General features: G+C 40.2%; 1 protein-coding gene across 1 annotated transcript in view; it reads right to left on the bottom strand.

The window, feature by feature from the left end:
- Nucleotides 1-20,606, bottom strand: part of FAT3 (FAT atypical cadherin 3) — a 643,096-nt gene that overhangs the window by 231,847 nt on the left and 390,643 nt on the right. The window contains 1 exon segment of the mRNA XM_042457261.1: nucleotides 4,618-4,679. Within this exon segment, the coding sequence (XP_042313195.1) occupies nucleotides 4,618-4,679 (62 nt within the window).

The following is a 20,606-nucleotide window of genomic DNA, read 5'->3' as shown; positions in this document are numbered from 1 at the left end:
AAACATTGTTTTATTTTGATGGAGACATAGGTAATAAATATAGATTTCTATTTATAGTTGTGATACTGGACAGTGAAGAAAGCTTTATGGATATCATGCATTGCTGAAATGACTAATAAATGGACCCTAGAGCAGTGCTTCTTGGGTTTATCTGGGGGACCAGTAATTATTATTATTTTCTGACATGCCGGGTACAAGCAACAAATTTGTTACCACTGGGTACAAGTGTTTCTTTCTTTCCTAGAAACTTGCCAGGGTCTGCCAGCCAATGGCTCATGGACCAGCACCAGTACAAAGACTATCAGTTTGAATATCATTGTCCTAGAACATATCAAGCCTGCTCTCTCTCTAGTAGCCAATATGACCAAACTGAGGCTATCATACTTTGACCATACTATGAGACGATATGAATCAATAGAAAAGACAATAATGCCTGGGTGTGGGAGGCAGTAGAAAAAGAGGGAAGCCACAACAACTCTGAGTCTTCAAGACATGAGCTGGACTGTTGATGACAGAATGTCTTGGATGTCTCTCATTCATAGGTTCATCATAGGCTGAAGCCAATTTGATGACATTTAACAACAAGATACAGAGATAAAGATATCCACTTGGAGTGTGAAGATTAAGTTTATCTGAATGCATACATGAAATTTTAAACCAATGCAATATTCTTTAGCAAATGTTATGAGTCATTTTATAATCTTTAAGAATATCATTGAACATTAATGCATCCTCTAACAATAAACATTACTGGTAGACTGTTTCTGAATCAAATTGATGGAAATGTGTCTATAATTATTCTAAATATCTATTGTAAGCCGCCTTGATCCTGTGGGAGAAGTGGGATACAAATAAATTATTATTATTATTATTATTATTATTATTATTATTATTATTAAAATATCAACATTTATCCTGGGTAGTAAAAGGTTTTGAAGCCTAATAATTATTTCCAACCTATCTTCAAGGCAAGCCTAAATATCCTAAAAAGCACCATATCCTGTCTGATATTGGAAGCTAAGCAGGGTCAGCTCTGGTTACTATTTGAATGAAGACTGCCAAAGAATATCAGGTGCTGTAGGCTAAATTTCAGATGACAGAACTGGCAGAACCACCTCTGAGTATTCCTTGCCCAAGAAAACTCCATGAAATGCAGGACATTGTCATAGGTCTATAGGTAACATGAAGGCACATACATGCACATATACATAAACACATCATTTTCAAGGCTGGCCTAAACAAATACTAAAAACTGACAAAAACCTGGACAAAAAAGAAAGCTACCCTTTTCCCATGTAAAAACCAGATGGATCTGAGAGGTTGAGCTATCCTGGGAAAGTTATCTTGAGGCTCCCATGAAAAGCTCACCAAAAGTGTCGCCGCAGTGAACTGTGATACTGTCTCCCTGCAAATTCAGCTTTCTCACACTACCTCCTCTTTTGCTTGTGCAGTTCCACCTCTTTTGTTCATCTCAGGGTTCATGCTGATTGTTATGAATAGGCAAAAGGAAGACCTTTGGTTATATTATGTCACCATCAAATTTAGAGGAAATGAGGGCAGACTTATTTCAAGACATAATTAAAAGATCTCCATACTCATGGGGCCCCGTCAATGCCACTGTCCCGCCTATCTATCCATGCACACACCATGACAGCGGAAAACGGAAGCATTTAGTTCAGTCTTCAGTCAGATACCCTTTTCACAGGGAGCCAATTTTATTCTCTTTTCATGCTATTCAAGCTCTAGCTGGAGGAAAAGTGTGAAATAATTCCAAAGGGCTAAAGTGGCTCTACTGGGGGAGATTGTGGTTATATATTGTCAATTAATGGTTTCCCCAGGAGGTTAATTAAACACATTAAGAGTCAAACAGTTCATAAAATGCTCTCAAAATGTCATAAATGAAACACTTCCCCTTCAGACAACTCAGTGCTAAACTGTCAACAGTCTGTTTGTTTTTTATTATTAAGAAACATGATGTCAAATGGGCAAAGGTTAATGGGTTCTAAATGTGGAAATGAGGGTTGGGGAGGCCACTATGGTTCTCTATTCTTTGCAGCTGCCTGTCCATATTCTGGCATCTACTAGTATTGGAAGGTGTTGAAGCTGCAGTATACAACAGCATGAGCCTTCCAGGCTATTCCACATTCAAATAGCCTACGACAGTGAGATTTGTGTTCTTCTCCATCCTATTACTCCAAAATATCAAATTCCTCATTAGCAGTGTGTAAATCAATCTTACTCAGTGAATAAATTCCAAGTGTAATGAGTCACCTATGCTGCAACTTCTTCCCCAATTAAAAATAGATACCATTTTTATTTTTTAAAAATAGTGGGCATTCTCAGGAAATACTCAGATTGCTGTGTTTAATTTGTATGTCCAAAGCCCACAAAATAGATGAAGGCCCTAAGAGTTCTCATTAGCATCTGTGCTTTTGTGGTGACTCAATTTTAGATGGTTGCTTTTCTTGAGCAGTGAAAAATAAGCAACCACAACAAGAATTTTAAAAACAGACATTTCCAGAAACCAATTATAACACAGATTTATAAGATTATTGAGTTGTGTTGGTTTGACTCAAGACCAATTACTTCATAACCTCCTTCTTGACCTCATGGGCTCTGACTTCCTCTCTTTCCTGGTTTACTGGAAAAGGAGACTGTATAGTCTGGAGAAAAGCCGAAACAATCATCAGAGGAAGACAAATTCTGGGGTTGAAATGGCAGTACAGATGCTGGAGTAGTGCCTGAATGCTGTAATGAGCCAGACGATCACCATTAAACTGAAACAGAATCCCAATAGGGATTTGTGGATCAGTCACTCTCACGTTTTATTCTGTGCACGTGGTTGCTTTGCAAAAGAAATAGCTAATTCTGGGTTGGACTGGATGGCCCTTGAGGTCTCTTCCAACTCTATGATTCTGTACAAAAATGCTGTAAGTGGCTACTTAGTCTGTGCAAAATTTACATGTGACTGCTTTGCACCTTGTTATGCATTTTCTGCACAGGAAACATTTCTGTGCAAAAAAAATTTTTTTTGAGGAAAAAATGCTATTTTCTGTACAGAAAAATCTGGTTTTTGCACATGCAAATTTTGCACTGAATAACTCTCATTTCTCCTGAAAACAAATAACATAGCTACAGTAGTTCACACACTGGTAACTTCCTGATGATCCTACTGTACTGTGCGCTTGGGGTTTCCCCTGAAGGCAACTTGGAAGCTGCAACTAGTGCAAAATGCAGCAGCCAAACTGCTGATCAGAACAGCAGACAGATACCATATAACAGTCCAGTTGTGGAATGTACACTATTTAAAAGCCTGCTTAGCACTGACATTAACTTAATTTTGGTATCAAGATAAAATATGACTTTTTATTAAAGCACTGTTAGTCTAATGACTTTATCTAATCTGTACATGAATATGGTTTTAATTGTTTTAGTAGATTTTTAACTTTTTAAAACTGATTTAATTTGTTTTTACATGTTGCAAAGCAGTACAGTATTCTCTGTTTTTGTTATGTGCCATGAAATCAGATTCAGCTTACAGTGATCCTGGGTCTACACTAGCCAGAGTACTGCCTCTGGAATATTCTGGCCCCATAGCTGGCCCAAATTCCCCCTGTTACCTGTGCAATCCAGAGTGATGCTGGGCGGTTGTCTACGCAGTATTGATATGCCACCCGCCACCACAAGTCGATCCCTCTGAGGTCAGAAACGAGGCACCAAGTGAAACATTTATATTATTTATTTATTTATTTAGCACTGTAGATTTACATATTCAGCCTCTTTCAAGTAAATGAACTGAAGTCAAGGTCATGTATACTTTTTTACACCAATGCAATTATCCATCAGGATTGTTACACTAGACCTCACAGCTGTGCAACTCACCATGCAATTGGCACCAAGAGCTTAACAGTTGTCAAAAAGCAACCCAACAAGCCAAAAATGTGTGTGAGCAGCCAATACAATCCTTGTGCTGGTACAACAGTTTGTGCTCTTTTGCTAGCATAGTCCCCACTGGGCTCATATATGGCAAAAACCTATAAGCTTCCATTACCTTGTTTGGAGACAATTAAATCCTGCACAAAAGACATATTCCCTTGGAATCATAGTTGTTTGATGAATTGAATTATGAAAATTGAAGCCTAGAAAAGTTTTCTTTTTAGAGCATAATACCCAAATCCTCCAGTCAAAGACTCTTGAGATGATTCTGACATCTAGAGTCAAAAAACCTAACTTTCAAGCTGTGGTAGGAACTTGTAAAAACACCTTTACCATTACATCCCAGCTGGACTAGCGAGGTTTTATATATACTATACTCCACATGAGGGACTGCAATCATGGTTTGTAGCTGGATTACCATTTGCCAAGTTCAGGGAAAGGAATCTAGCAGCACTTTTAAGACTTTAATTATACCATCTTTGTGGGTTTCAAATTTCAGTATACTTCTTAAGATGCACTCAGACCTCAAAAGAAAAAGAAAAAAATTGGTACATCCAAGGGAAGGAAGGATGAGGGTAGAGAGAAGGGCTTCCTTGGAGAACACATAAACATGAGGTTCTAGTAAAACACCAAAGTAAAATCCAAAAGCTAAGTGTGCTCACCTGTTTTAGAGCATCTTACCTCAAGAAAATGTTCTGCCTGCTGTTCACGATCCAGTTTTCTTGAAGTTGTGGTTATGAGGCCTGTAAGAAAGAGGGGGGAAATTATTTTCTGTAATTGTGATAACTGAACTGGTTTAACAATAGATTTAGTTCAATACATTTAAATTCCATCTTCCCATAGGGTGTTATATAAAGACACTAGGAGATAAGAACTTGTGTGTTATATAAAGTTACTACTTGCACCAAAGAATGAAGCCATCCACTTTGCAATGTGTGATGCTGAAAACTGGATAAAGCACACAGGTCACTGTTCTATATAATTCACCCGGTGGTTCTGTCAGGCTAGATGATCCAAACTTCTTCAGAAACCTCTTCAGAAAAGAAGGATCTGGTATCCACAGAAAACTCCAATGCTTAAGAAGACATGGATCAACCTGTTGCATTAATGTTTGGCATGAAAGCCTCAAGGGATCCCTTCTACACAATTTCAAACTACACCTTCCTTCCTGAATCCCTTTGCTTATCCTACAACTCTGTTTAGACACAGGAAGACTAATTGTGTTAGAATGCGAGACCATACGGCTGAGGCTCTACTCAGGAGTGAGAGTCTACAAAGAGAATGCAAAAGACCTACTTAAAGGCACCGAGGAAGTATATAAGACGAGAGCTGAACTAAGAAGAGGGGGAACTTGAGCCACTACCCATCAATAGATTAACATGTAAAGCTAAACCACAATTTAATGTTCCATGTGTAGACCTTGGGCCCATATATCTACCCCTTCTCTCTTTACTGCTGGTAGAACTGATCTGGCAAAAAAAAAAAAAAATCTCCTTTGTAACAAAAGTTCTTGAGAGGATAGCTGAAGGCCAGAGGCAAACACTGATCTTGGGAAAATACTGTTATCTAGACCCATTCGAATCAAAGTTTTTGCTTTGGTTATGGAACTGAATAGGTGTTGGTTGGCCTGGAGGGTAACTTTTGTAAAAAAAAAAAGAAAAAGAAAAAGAAAAAGTAAAGGAAAAAAGCGACCATAACACTGACCACAGTTATGTTTCTGTTAGATAGATGTTGGTTTTTGTCCTATATGTAGAACTGGTTTTAGAAGGTAAGACTGGTTAACTATGCTTTTACCCCTTGTTTTTTGATATGTTTCCCCAGGCTATCATTTTGTTCCCAATGTCATTTACTATCTACATGAATCTTCTGGGAGGATTTTGGGGCAAAGTATCATCAATGCACTGATGACATGCAGCTCTGTCCTTCTGTAATATCAGGATCAGGGCTGCTCAATACCTTTACTGGTCCTTGAATTTGGGAAGGGGCTGGATATGGGGCAACACACTGTGCATGAATCTTCAAAAAATGTAGCTGTTTCAGGTAAATCATTCTTGTGTTCAGGAGAGAGGCTTACTACCAACTTGTCCTACACTATTCAGTGGAGCTTATTTCCAGTTAATATGGGTAAAGAATTGCACCCCAAGTGCACAATTTGAGATTTCCCACTGTGGAGAGTTTCAGATCTCATTAATGAAGACTTGATTAGGCGGACTTCAGTTTCGTCCCTGACAACCATAATTATGATTGCATACATAATCAAATTGCTCATTCAGCTAAACATCAATTCATAGGTTTATTTATTTCTGAATTCTATATCTCGCCACCATCCCCCAGTAAAGCAACAAAGAAATCAATTTTATTCACTATTCTTCTTCATTAAAGAAGGCTCATTATCTAAACTATGAAAAAGAAAGCTCTCATCTATGCTAATGTGTTGGAGGGTCGCCCCCACCACATACACAACACTGCATATGAACACAGCAGGCACATGTAAAGGCATCAGAATAATAAGGGGCAATTTTATTATCCACAGAGAATAAGACGTCTTTTAAACACTAACAGCACATTCATCTACCTTAGCACAGTAAATTAGAGACTGACATAATGAAACAGAAGTAAGTGCCCCCTTTCCTTCTTTTTAAACAAACCTGCATCACAGAAAATAAGTTAAATGTGACTTCAGCCTGTAAATAAACATATCATTTATATAATTACTGATGTAAGCCTCTAATTTGACAAGGAATTTGTTCTTACTCAGAATAAATGGGAATTTGTTACATATGACAACAGTCAAAATAGTTCCAAGCCAAATATGCATTTACTTTTTAAAAGCTGACACGTTATTATTGTTATTAATGTGAGAGTAGAGCCATTGAATCAATAGGATTTACTTATGTGTTCACTCACAATTTAACAATAGGTTGAATAGCTCTACCGAGGCTGGAAACGACCGTCAGGATTCCAGTCATCCCTGTCATAATAAAATCATTTTCATTTTGGACAGGGCAATGAGTGTAAAATGGCCTCATTCAGAGTTAAAACCTCCCAATCTCAAATGGTTACTTACCTACAGGAGGACACACAACATAGATGTGCACATGGAAACAAGACCTTGCCACAAACCCAGATGCTAATTGTGCCCATCAGAACCTAATGATATCACTCACAATATTAGCGGGACTTTCATTTGCTCATCCTTCAATATGATATATGCCATGCTCTGTCAGCAATGCCTTTCATCACTCTGCATTGGGCAAACAGGCCGATCTCTCTGGCTGATAATAAATGGACATAAATCAGACAGTAGAAATGGGAATACTGTACACAAAAACTGACTGCACAACACTTCAATCTTCCTGGGATTCCATATTGGAACAGCAGTCTTTCAACAACAACAAACTACAAAGGAAGATTGGAAAGAAGAATAGAAGGAAATAATCACAAATTCTAGCCCATGAATAGAGGACTGAACAAAGACAATAGTTTCCTGACACACTAAACACGTTATAGCACTACCTAACCCCCCAGAGTCATCAGGGCTTTCTTGGCCAGTTCATCACATCTCCTTTCTGGTTCCCACACTATATTCCAATATTTCCACCACCATTCCTATAGTTATCTACTCAGAGAGATTGGCTTTAGGCAAGATCCTTCCTCCTGACTTATCCCCCAGTGACAGTCATTCAAACGGAACTTGTCACCTCATCTTCATAAGCACAAGTTTTGCATTTCTATTGCTATTCTCTCACACAGCCTGCTTATACAGATCTGTCTCTGGACTGTATCTAAGAAAGTAGACTCAAGTCTACGAAAGCTCACGCTACCAACTTCTTTCTTTCAGTTGATCTCAAAGGTGCTACAAGATTCTTTTGTTTACCTTTTGCTACAGGGTTTTTGGCTCTTTTTCAGCAATGGCAGTGGCAGTCTCTGTGAGCTACTCAGCACTGCCAAATTTATTTTGAGGTCAGAACAAAGTACCCAGTATTGATAGTGTGGTTGGGTGCCTCATTCCGATAACAGCAGCAGCAGCAGCTGACAAACAGGAACCATGCACAAATGCAACTGCTAGTCTTTGCTGCGAGAGCCCAAAACCTGCAGCAAAAGAGAGCAGGTAAGGGGTGAATTCATGGGGAATTTGGGCACAGAATACTCTGGGGGCACTTCAGAATATTCTGGCAAACTGTAGACCCATCCTTGATGGAGCTTTATAGTGCTTCATTCTGCTTCAAAATCTGTTAAGGATTAAAGTTACAGGAGCCTTGTCTTGGATTCAACTTGGCACTCAAATAGTATTACAGAACTCATAGCCATGCCACTGGATTAAACTGGGTTAACGGCTGTTTCCTCTTCTCAATGAATCCTGGAAACTGTAATTCTAAGAAAGATACCCTTGTGATCGCCACAAGAAAAAAACTTCTCAGATTCCTTTCCAAACTACAACTCCCAGGACTCTGAGGTTGTTTTTTGGGGGGTTGGGGTGGGAGGGAATTGTAACAGTTAAAGGGATATAAAACCAATACATGTTTATAATTCAAACAGGAGCAGAGACTGTGGGTTATTGACTTATTTATCTATTAGTATTTTGAGTCATAGCCAGAGGTTACCTGCAGCAGCTCAAGAGTGGGCAAGCTTCCCTGTCTGTATTTGACTGGTCTATTCCAGGGGATGTTTTATATACCTTCTGAGAATTGAAGAGCGCATAAACTATCTTATTTACAAATTTGGTAATGCAGAACAAGCAACAACGGAACTGCCTTCAAAGGCTAAAGATAGATTTTCTTTCTCCCCAAAGACCACTAAAAACGAAACAACACTCAGTCTTTATTTTATCTAATGCAACAAAGTGCCTTGCCCTGAATACATTAAAATAACATATAAATCAACCATCACTAGATAGCACTGCATATCCCAGCTGTATCATACAGAGCAGAAGGCCTATTTATGGAAGACTCATAATGAGCTGGAGGCATTAAATGTAGCAAAGTGAATGAGGAAAGCACTCCATCTTGGATGGTAGTGGGTTATGCACAAAATACTGAAGCCAAGAGATTAGGGAGTGAACATTAGTGACCAATGGCAGGGCACATTCAAAACAGCAAGTAAGGATTGGCAGGCTTGGACAGGAGATGGACAACCGTAGAATCAGTAATTAACACAGTCAAGGCTGGACTATGTTGTTGTGCTGCTTTCAGTGCTTAGGAAAGAAATTACATTGGAAGACTTTGTTTTTCTTATGTGCTATTAAATTAACTTCAACTTAAGGTGACTCTATAAAGAGAATCCTTAAAGACTCCCAGTCATCAACTCCCCTGCTTAAGTCTTGCAAACTCAGGGCTGTAGCTTCCTTGGATTAAATCAGTCCACCAATATTGCTATCTTCTTCTTTTCCTACTAGCTTCCACTTTAAATCAGCACAGTATCATCTCTCCCAGTGTAATAAAATGTCTCATGGTATGGCCAAAGTACAATGGCCTTAGTTTAGCCCTCTTGGCTTCTCAAGAGACTTCAAGCCTGATTTGCTCAAAGACCCATTTATTTGTCTTTTTGTTGGTCCATGGTATTTGTAGAACTCTCCTTCAGTGCCGCATTTCGCTTGTAGAAGCTGAAGACCAGTCATAGTAGTAGTAGCAACTTTCCCAAGCTTTAGCATATCTCTGTTTCCCAGTACACAAACTGTAAATTGTGAGAGGTATCAATGGGACAGAGCAGGGGATGACAACACGCAGACCCTGGACAGCATTTACTTATTTATTTATTTCATTTATATCCAAACTTTCTCCCAGTAATGGGACTCAGCAGCTAACAATATATTTGAAAACAATACGGAATAAAACTAAACAAGAGCACTAAGAAGTATAAATATAGGAATTATTTTAAAAGGATTGAACAATTTGTAAAGTTAAAACATTAAACATTAAAAACCATTTAAAGACCATACACAGACCTTAAAAACAGCACTGTACAGGATTAAAACACTACTCTACTCAGTTTTGAAAATCCTGATGCCATAAAAATGTTTTGACCAGCTGGTGGAAGGACAGCAAGGATGCACCCTCTGCAGTGAGGGAGTTCCAAAATCTGGAAGCAACCACTAAGAAGGCCCTCTCCTTTGTTCCCACAAAACAAGCCTGGGAAATCTGCCATGACTTCTCTGTCTACTTTGGGGTTCAGATCACCCTTCCACCGGCCAAAAAAAGGAAAAAAAGTGAATATATACTCTGAAGTAGCATTTGACCCGGCTGCACTTTGTGTTATTGAACATCAAGTTATAGCTATCGTAACTTCATGCCACTGCTTTATGGTGAATCTATGTAGGGTCTTCTTGGCAAGATTTGTTCACAAGGGCTTTGCCATTGCCAGAGGTGTCACTATGGCGGGGACAAAATGAGAGCATTGTCTCCGCCCCCCTCCAAATAAGAAATCTGTCTCCACCCCATGAAATTTTCCTTCAGTCACCACATTTCTAGCAGTTCAGTGACTTAAAACTTTAGCTAAGCACTGAGAAATAACTTTAGCTTTAGCTAAGCACTGAGTTTAGGCATCCAAAGAAACAGGGGACCGAGGAAATGTGAACACAGAAAATAAAAGAGCTCTGGGTATGAACAATTTTCAGCGCTTCACTCTCTGCAATGCAATAAGGAATGAAGGAAAATGATCGGAGAGCATAATTCTTATATGGGATATAATGGTTTCATTTTGGCTCCCCCTCCCTGACCATTGCCTTCAAAAATGAGAGAGAGTGACATGCCCAAGGCCACCCAGTAAGTCTCCATGACCAAGTGGAGATCTGAACCTTGGTCACTGAAAGTCTTAGTCTAGCATTCAAATTACTGCACCATGATGGCTCTACTGAACATAAATACTTTTCAAATTTTCAAAATCAAATGTAGAATTCCACCTAAAGCTGGTTCCTCCCCCCCCCCAGCGCTTTTTCTGGCATCTAGGGTACAAACTACGACCCTATAACTACTGCAGTTGCTCTCCAGAAAACATAGGCACCAAAACTTTGACACATGAGGGGAAAAGTATTGGTCTTTAAATGGCTTTGAAGTAGGCATATTGTGAAGATCACTTTCAGTAAACCCTAACAGATACCAAGGGCTCACTGTATTTCAGTAATCCTGATACATACTGGGTAAGGCAAAGCAGCATTTTTATGTTCATATTGGTGAAGAGAAATGGGGTTTGGTCAAGCCATGAAAGAGTTCATGGCTGATTTTATTTAAAGGTACTCACTTTATTTGTATTTATTTAATGTGTATCTCACTTCTCTCTCTCATGGGGCCCATATGAGTTTGTTTGAAGTCAACAATTTCCTCGTTCTCTTGTTATAATTTCTCTAGAATACAACTCAGATAATATATAATGTAACTCACACAAAATTTACAACATTTTAAGCAGCCATCTTGCAGGCTCATTTGTCAGCATTTTGAAACACCAGAACTCTAAGTAGTATCTGCTTCAGGGCACTACCTTCGCATGAATAACAGTGGGTTGCTTTGTCAAACCCATTTCCACTAATTTTCTCCTTTTTTCTATCTCCAAGTCTATTCTGTGTCAGTTCTCTGTGGATTACTTTTACAGGAGGAGGGGAATCCATTTGGGTTTTTATGCATATTTTTCAAATCAAGGAATGAATGTCATCCATTGGCTGAAGCTGGTTTGTGAATACTGTAGAAGATTATGCAGGTTGTTGTTTGTTTGTTTTTTGGTGTGTGTGTGTATATCTGTGTGCCTATTTTCCAATCTGTTTTTTCCCTACTGTGGAATTCATCATAAACCTTGAAATGTGCAGATTTGCATCTGTTTCCGTGTTCAGCCTGGAAAGTGTAAATCACATAAATCTTTTTCTTTCTTTTTTTAAAAAAGAGAGAAATATTTCACACATTCTCCTTACATGTAAATTTCTTTGACAACACAATCATTCCTATCTGTCTGCCTGTCTAGCTCAAAATTACTGCAGGACTGCCCTTCCCATATGTAGAAAAGTTAGTAATCGAGTTGGGCCTTTGGCCCTACGTTGTCCGGACAGAGTAACACAAGGGGGGAGGGAAACCGGTATATTTGGTCTATGTAGACATGCCCTAATACTGATAGATGAGAAAGCTGAAGACATTACAGTAGAGAGGGTGGAAGGGAACAAAAGGCAAACAGTGAGTAAACAGAGGATGGCTGGTGCTACGGATGGCCAGGGGATTCTCTGCTATGCGGGTGGTGAATGCACTTCTGTTTTTACTTCTTCCTACAGCTGCTTCAATGTGAGACAGACCAATACTGGACTCTATCCCTTCAGTTTATCAGCACTGGTAGAGATCCAGTTCAAAATGGAGCAACTCTGGGAGTAGCCACATCAATTGAAGAGTGGATTCTCCATCCTTTCAATGGTGTAACCACGAGCTTATAGACATCAAACAAACTCATATGGGTCCCATGAGAGAGAGAAGTGGGGGATAAATCAAATAAATAAAAATAAATTGAGTTTGGCTTTTGTGAAAACAAGAGTTTGGCTGGATGCAACTGAAAAAGAAGGAGAAAAAAAGACAGAGAATGAAAAAAAGGAGTAGTAGAAGGGACAGAAATAGAGAACTGTAAAACCTATGGGGGGATATCCATTGCTAATAATCTGCCTGAAATATAAATACAGAGCCATTCATCTGGAGGCAGTCAAACAGAATGCTATACAATCTTGTCTGTAAATTGTAGATATTGCAGATGTTTACAGCCGAGGCTTTGTTGTGAATATGACAAATGATAAGATACAGATGACATGGAATAAATCTGCATGCTTCACAGTAGCTAGTCTGCCATTCTGCCTCTGTCTTTAGCAGATCTCTTGAGTTTCAGATCTGGTTCTCTCTTAGTACCACCTGGAGATGCCTCCAGGGTAGAATCTGGGTCTATTGTCTTGAAAGCTTGTGTCATTTATTTCTTCCCTCTCTACTGGGTATGTTTTAAATCATTTTTAAATCTTGAGTTTAAATAGAGTTTAACAATGATCTGAGTCCTGGTTAGGCCCATTTAGAGATCAACTGAATCAACTGTTGACTGGTAAATAAACATAGGAGCCAGTGTTGTATAGTGGTTTGAGTGCTGGCTTAGGACTGTGGGAAATCCTGGTTTTAATCCATCTCTCTGCCATAGAAACTCATTGGGTGACCTTGGGCAAGCTACACTGTCTCAGATTTAGAGGAGGGCAAGGGCAAGATAAATTCTGCCAAGGAAACCCAATGGCAGGGAAGCCGTAAGTCAAAGGCAACTTAAAGGTAAATAACAATAACAAATCCCAGTAATATCATATGTTGACTTTAGTTAGAGCTAACAATAAGAGCCATTTGAACTTGTTTTCTTTGGAGGCTCTTAAACAGAGGTTGGATGGGCATCTCCCAGGAATGTTTCCATCGTGTATTCCTTCTTGGTGGGGAATTAGTCTAGACTATTGTGGTCTCTTCCAAATCTATGATTCTAGGATTTCTTTCTCTGTCTGTCTATCTATCTATCTATCTATCTATCTATCTATCTGGAACAGTTTTAATTGCTTCCAGCCACCTTGATTCTGTCAGAAAAAGCTGCATAAAAAGAAACAAAATAAATAAAACTAACTCCTCTAGTGGTGTTTTCCTGATACACCCCCCCCGCCGCCCCCAGTTTTAACTACTCTCATGCTAGTGATTTCATCCTGAAGTGGAAAGCATATATTCTTCATATTATTTTTTCCCTCTGGTAGCTCACAGCAATAGAAATGGAAGCTTTAACTAGAAAACAGGAATGAATGGAAACACCCCTTACTTTGCTGGACAATGGCTGGGCCATTTGGAGCTACCTTCTTTCTGGCAGAAATAAACTTCCAGTAGTAGATCCTTCTCTAGTTAATGGATAGGGTCAGGTAAAAGAAGGGAAGAGTATTCAATTTTATTTGTTTCCACGCAGGGAAAATGTTTCCTTTAAAAACCATGAAACTGAATCAGGAAGAAGAATGCAACAGCACAATTCAGTGCAGTTTTCTCCAGCTGTTTATGGAAAGTGTTCTAGGGAATTATTCTTGACAAAATCCAGACCGGTGACCAACATCATCATATTTTTTTTTCTCCTGTGTGATTTTTAAGAATTTTGCCTGATGAAGGAGCCAATGGAGCTTTAAAAGCTTGCAACATGTATTTTGTGCATTTTGGCCGGCTCAGTTAAGGTATCACTGTTTTGTGATTTGGATGTTATTGTACATTCCTTCAAAGAGGAAGGAAACAATGTTGAAACTACTATTTTAAAGTGTATGGTTTTTAAGTGCTTTAATCTTTTTAAAATTGTTTTCTATTTTTTAACAAGTGATTTGTTTTATTATTGTAATAATTCAATTTTATTTTAAGGGTAACTTTTGTATGTTTTTAATTGTATTGTGCTTTTAAACTATACGTCTCTTTGAGTTCCAATTTTGGGGAAAATGTGGGATATCAGCAGCAGCAGCAGCAGCAGCAGCAGCAGCAGCTTCCCTGATTGACTGATTTTATAGCATATACTTTGCCCTTCAACCAAAAAGGCTCCCCCAGAGGCTTACAAATTGTTAATTTGACACTTCCTTGCCCTCAGGCTGCAATTGAATAAAACATGACACACAAGGGAATGGCAACAAGAGTGGGACAGAGGACTAGGTCTAGCAGATGGTTGCTCTTCTCTCCTTCAGAGGCCATAGCAGTGGCAACTGGAGTGGACAGAGGGACTCTCACTATCCATTTGTCTACTTGCTGTTCTCTTCATCAGAAGCCACAGCATTGGCAGTTGGAATTGGACAGTACTCCAGTGGAAGGGTACAACTGGTGTAAAGGAAAGCAATGCATGGACAGAAACTGTTCTTTTGGACAAAATTTCTCAGTCAGCACTAGTCGCCCATCCCACCCTTAGTTGTGAAAAGGTTTCCGAATGTGCTCATTTACAGGCAAATCAAAACAGAAATGGGTTATAAAACAAAATTTGTGTCCTTTTTTGTCTGCCTCTTCAGCATCTCCTAAACAGCTAATTGTTAATATGGAGCCTCAGCACAAATTTTAACAACTGTGTCACTCTCTCATTTTCAATGAAAATTGCAGTATTCTAGTCTACTTGTAATTAGCATGTAATTAGTACTTCCAGCAGCAGCTATAAATACTTATCTAAATGCTGGCTAGCTTGATACCCAGCACACATGATCATTATACAATTTTCTTCCATTTCCCCAGCATAAATTCCAGGAGAAACTGAGTAAAACTTGGGGAGCCTATCAGTGTAATTGGCTTGTCACTGTAACAAAAAGCAAACTTGTGCCATGTTAACAGGGTGGTTGTGGTACTCGAGAGGTGAAGTGAGCAGGCAAACAAGCCATCCGCGCACTGGGTACCCTGCACTGGAAATGAATTGCCAATCCACTGTTCTGTTTCAGTCTAACTCAGTGTGGGCATGGGAGAAGAAACAGGAAGGAAACTCACGCACCCATCTTTTCTTTCCCAAAGCACGTGCATAGGTCACAACACGAGAATATGTTGAGATTCTCTTCAATCAAACCACAGGGTGGAATAGAATATTCATTCCCTAACAGGCAACATCTGCAGTTCTTGTTAAAGAATCCAGTTGCTCTTTTTTGCTATTCCTTTCATAGAAGATTTAATATAAGAATTACAGCTGGCAAAATGAATGCATCTGTCTTTCCCTCTGCCAACTGTGGATGAAGAACCTGATTTTCTGGACATGCAGTGCTCCAAGGCATCCGACTGCCATTGAAAAGAAATCTGGCACAGGCACAGAATCTTTGAAAACTCTGCTATCAAGACTGTACTTTTAATAGCCTCCCATATGTTTTTTTATTATTCTTTATGGTGGGTAACTTTACTTCTATTAGTTAAATGAATGTCATTCAGTTGCATATATGAAGAGCTGTCATGTCCCACATGAATACTTAGATCTTTGGGCAAGGTGCTTCTCTCAATCCCATAGCTTTCACAGGACCATTAGGTAGAAATGTATGAGATTTAGAATCATATAATCATAGAGTTGAAAGAGACCACAAGGGCCATCCAGTCCAATACCCTGCCATGCAGGAAATCACAATCAAAGCACCCCCGACAGATGGCATTCAGCCTCTGTTTAAAAACTTCCACAGGAGGAGACTCCACCACTCTCCAAGGGAGTGTATTCCACTGTTGAACAGTTTTTACTGTCAGTATGTTCTTCCTAATGTTGAGGTGGAATCTCTTTTCCTATAACTTGAACCCATTGCTCTGGGCCCTAGTCTCTGGAGCAACAGAAAAAAAGCGTGTTCCGTCCTCAATATGACATCCCTTCAGATGTTAAAACGGAGCTGTCATATCACCTCTTAACCTTCTCTTCTCCAGGCTACACATACAGTACCCAGCTCCGTAAGTCTCTCCTCATAAAACATGGTTTTCAGACCCTTCACCATTTTGGTTGCCCTCCTCTGAATATGCTTCATCTTGTCAATCTATTTTCTGAATTATAGTACCTAGAACTGGATGCACTACAGTGGACCCTTTGTATACGTGGGGGATTGATTCCGGACTCCTTCCCCACATATAGGGGAAAATGTGGGACCTCAAGTCTCATTGTTTGCTATGGCTGCACACTCGTGCAAGCAGCGCTGTGTGCGTGCCATGAGCATGTGCACCATTTTAATGCCCGGGGCTTGCTGTCTGCATGAGCTTGAGTCCACATATGTCAAGCCCGTGTATGGGGCAAGTGCACTGTATTCCAGTATTCCAGCTTTCTCTATGGCTGTTCCTACTCTCTGGATTTCCCTTCCTTAAGAATCTAGGCTTGCTCCCACCTTGCTGTCTTTTCACTGTCATGTGAAGACTTTTCCATCCCAACAGGCATTTGGGAACTGATTCTTTGATATACAGTACAGTGGTACTTCAATTAACAAAGCCTTTGATTGCGAAATTCCTTTTCACTAAGTCTTTTTACGGCTGTCCATCCTCTCTCTTTTTTTTCCCATGTCCTCTGTCTTTCTGGAAGCATTTCTGATATCCTTCAGATCCAGACCACAGACAAGGCTTGTAGATTCTTTTTATACAACATTGCCAAAATCCGACCATATCTCTCCACCTCTACTGCCAAGATTCTGGTCCATGCCCTAGTGGTCTCACGACTTGATTACTGTAACATCCTCCTGGCTAGGTTTCCTCTTTCTCACCTCCGTCCCTTAATTTCTGTCCAGCACTCAGCTGCACGCATTATCACATCTGCCACCGCTCTGACCACATCTCTCCTTCGTTGGCATCCCTTCACTGGCTCCCCCTCCCTTTCCGTATTCAGTATAAGCTCCTGCTGGCGACGTTTAAAGTCCTCCATGGGCTGCCCCCCCCCTTATTTATCAGACCTTCTTTCTCCTCACCTTCCCACCAGGGCCCTCCGTTCTGGTAGTCAAGGTCTGCTGTCCCAGCCCAGGATTTCCTCTGCCCCATCTCGGATTCACCCCTTTTCACTTGCTGCCCCTCACTCCTAGAACCTTCTTCCCTCGCGAGCAAGGACCATCACTTCTTTAACCAGCTTCAAAACGGAGTTGAAGACCATCCTGTTCAAGGAAGCGTTCCCAGACATTGCGTGATTGTCACTTGCTATCTGATGTTCTTTTTGTTGCCTGTTTTACTGAACCATTTCCTGTATTGCTATGTGTTTTATATGTATTATCCTATCATTTCTTAGATTGTACGCCATAGACAGGTTTGCTCTTTTATATTTGTTGTTTTTATGTACAGCGCTGTGCAAATCTACCGCGCTATATAATAATAATAATAATAATAATAATAATAATAATAATAATAATAATAATAATAATTGTGGGACACATTGCCATGGACAAGTAAATTTAATACATTGGTCCCTTCTCTTATGTGGGGAATCTGTTCTGAACCCCACCACGTAAGGGAATTCCACGTATGCTTGAGCCCTATTAAAGACAATGGGGCTCATTCCCACAGTGGCACACAGTGGCGTACGTGCCATTACTTTTTCCAGTGTGCGGCAGTGCTTCTTCTGATGCAGCTTCCAGCATAAGGCATGCCCGCGTATGAGACAGGTGCACTGTAACTGCATTTTATTTATCAAAATATTTTTGTTATTGTTGTTGCTGATGTTATTGTTGTGTGCCTTCAAAGTTGTTTCCTATTTATGGCGACCCTAACGCGAACCTATCATGGGGTTTTCTTGCTAAGATTTATTCAGAGGTGGTTTACCACTGCCTTTCCCTGGGGCTGAGAGCATGTGACCTACCCAAGGTCATCCAGTGGATTACATGGTTGAGCTGGAAATTGAACCCTGGTGTCCAGAGTCGTAGTTCAACACTCAAGCCACTAAACCACACTAGCCCTCCAAATATGCTGCCCTTTATTATAGTATTTCAGTGCACTGTATGTGTAAAACACGTAAATACATGTTAACTGTCTTGAATCCCAATTTTGGGGGAAGGTTGGGTATAAATAAGGAGAAGAATGAGGAGACAATGACAATAAATAGCTTAAAGCATTCCTGACCAAAACAATAAAATAATTTAAACAGGGTATCTTGCTATCTAACTCCTGCCAGTTTCAAGTTCTATCATTTCCCCCCAGCTATCATTACTCTTCCTTTGAGTTTCATCCCATTAGACTCTTTTCTCCTTTACAGCTCTGGGTTGCAGTTATCTATCGCCCTCCTGGTTCTGCCACCCAGTTCCTCTCAGACTTTGAATCATGGCTGACATTCTTTCTTTCAGATTCAGTCCCCACTTTGATCCTAGGTGACTTTAATATCCATGTTGATGATTCCAATAACCCTACAATGTCTCTCTTTAACTCTCTCCTATCTTCTTTTGGCCTCCAACCACATTCCAACTCTTCAACTCATTCTCTTGGTCACTGTCTTGACCTAGTTCTTGCTGCAAACTGCACCATTTCTGACTACCTGGCACTTGACTTTCCACTATCTGATCATCACTTAATCTCCTTTGCGATCACTTATACTCCACCCCCTCGTCACACTGTTCAACGCTATTTTTGTGATCTTCAATCTGTTAACTCTAACCATCTTGGTCAGACCCTGGATTCATCTCTCTCTTCCCTAAATCTTGGGGATTCTGCTGACTCTACAATGTCTTTATTTAACTCCACTCTTTCCTCGACTCTTGACCGCTTTGCCCCTGTCTCTGTACGCACTTCTTCCTCTAAGACTAGGCCTCAGCCCTGGCTTACCCCCATCATCAAGTTTCTCCGGTCCTGCTCTAGAGCGGCCGAACATCGGTGGAGAAAGTCCAAACAGTGGTCTGATTTTATCCATTACAAATTTACTCTTTCTTCTTTCTCACGCGCCTTGTCTATGGCAAAACAGAATTATTACAAATCATTGATCTCCGCCAATGAGAGGCGCCCGCAGCATTTATTCTCCACCTTCAACACATTGCTTAAACCTCCCTCTCCTCCTGCCTCTTCATCATTCTCTCCTAATGACTTTGCTAATTATTTCATCTCAAAGATTACCACTATTCGCTCTGAGATAGTCCATCCCGATTCTTCTTCTGCTCATAATCTTCTATCGCCCTTGGCTAAAAAAATTTCTGTGTTTCCTCCTGCTTCTTTGGATGAACTCTCTACACTTCTGAACTCTTGTAAACCTGCAACCTATTATCTTGATCCGATTCCTACTCGTCTTCTAATTTCTATAGCTCCCTCTTTTCTGCCCTCACTTCTCCATATCTTCAATCTCTCTCTCTCTCTACAGGCTCCTTCCCGTCGGACTTCAAACATGCTCTCATTTCCCCAATTCTGAAAAAAAACTTCTTGACCCCTCCTTTTTGTCTAGCTATCGCCCGATTTCTCTTCTTCCCTTTCTTTCTAAAGTTTTGGAACGGGTTGTTTATTCTCACTGTCTTGAGTTTCTTGAAGCCAACTCCATCCTCAGTCCCTTTCAGTCTGGTTTCTGCCCAAGGCATTCTACAGAGACAGTTCTCACTAAGATCTCGAATGACCTTTTACAGGCCAAGGCTAATGGCCTTTACTCTGTTCTCATCCTTGATTTGTCTGCAGCCTTTGACACCGTTGATCACTGTCTTCTAGTTGATATACTTTCTGACCTTGGGTTCTCAGACTCTGTTCTCGACTGGTTTCGATCTTATTTGTCCGGCAGATCTTTTGCAGTGGTTGCAGGCGGTCAGACTTCTTCTCCTGTTCCTTTATTTGTTGGAGTTCCCCAGGGCTCTGTTCTGTGTCCCCTTCTGTTTTCTCTCTACACACTGTCCTTAGGTAAACTCATTAGCTCTTTTGGTTTTTCCTACCATCTGTATGCCGATGACACCCAGTTCTATCTTTCCACCCCCAACCTTTCTCCAAGGCTTGAACAGCAAGTTTCATCTTGCCTCACAGCTGTCTCGCAGTGGATGCGCCATTGGCGTTTGAAGCTCAACATGTCCAAGACGGAGCTTCTTGTCTTTCCTCCTAAGTTCACCCTTCAACACTCCTTTTCTGTCTCTGTGGACAACATTTCTATTCAACCAGTCCAGCAAGCCCAGAGTCTTGGTTTTATCTTTGATTCTTCTCTGTCATGTATCCCGTAGATCCAGACCACAGCCAAGGCTTGTAGATTCTTTCTATACAATATTGCCAAAATCTGACCATACCTCTCCACCTCTACTGCGAAGATCTGGTCCATGCCCTAGT

Source organism: Sceloporus undulatus, chromosome 3, assembly GCF_019175285.1.
Source record: "Sceloporus undulatus isolate JIND9_A2432 ecotype Alabama chromosome 3, SceUnd_v1.1, whole genome shotgun sequence".
NCBI lineage: Eukaryota > Metazoa > Chordata > Lepidosauria > Squamata > Phrynosomatidae > Sceloporus > Sceloporus undulatus.
Note: the sequence above shows the minus strand (reverse complement) of the source record. Positions and strands in the feature narration are given on the sequence as shown.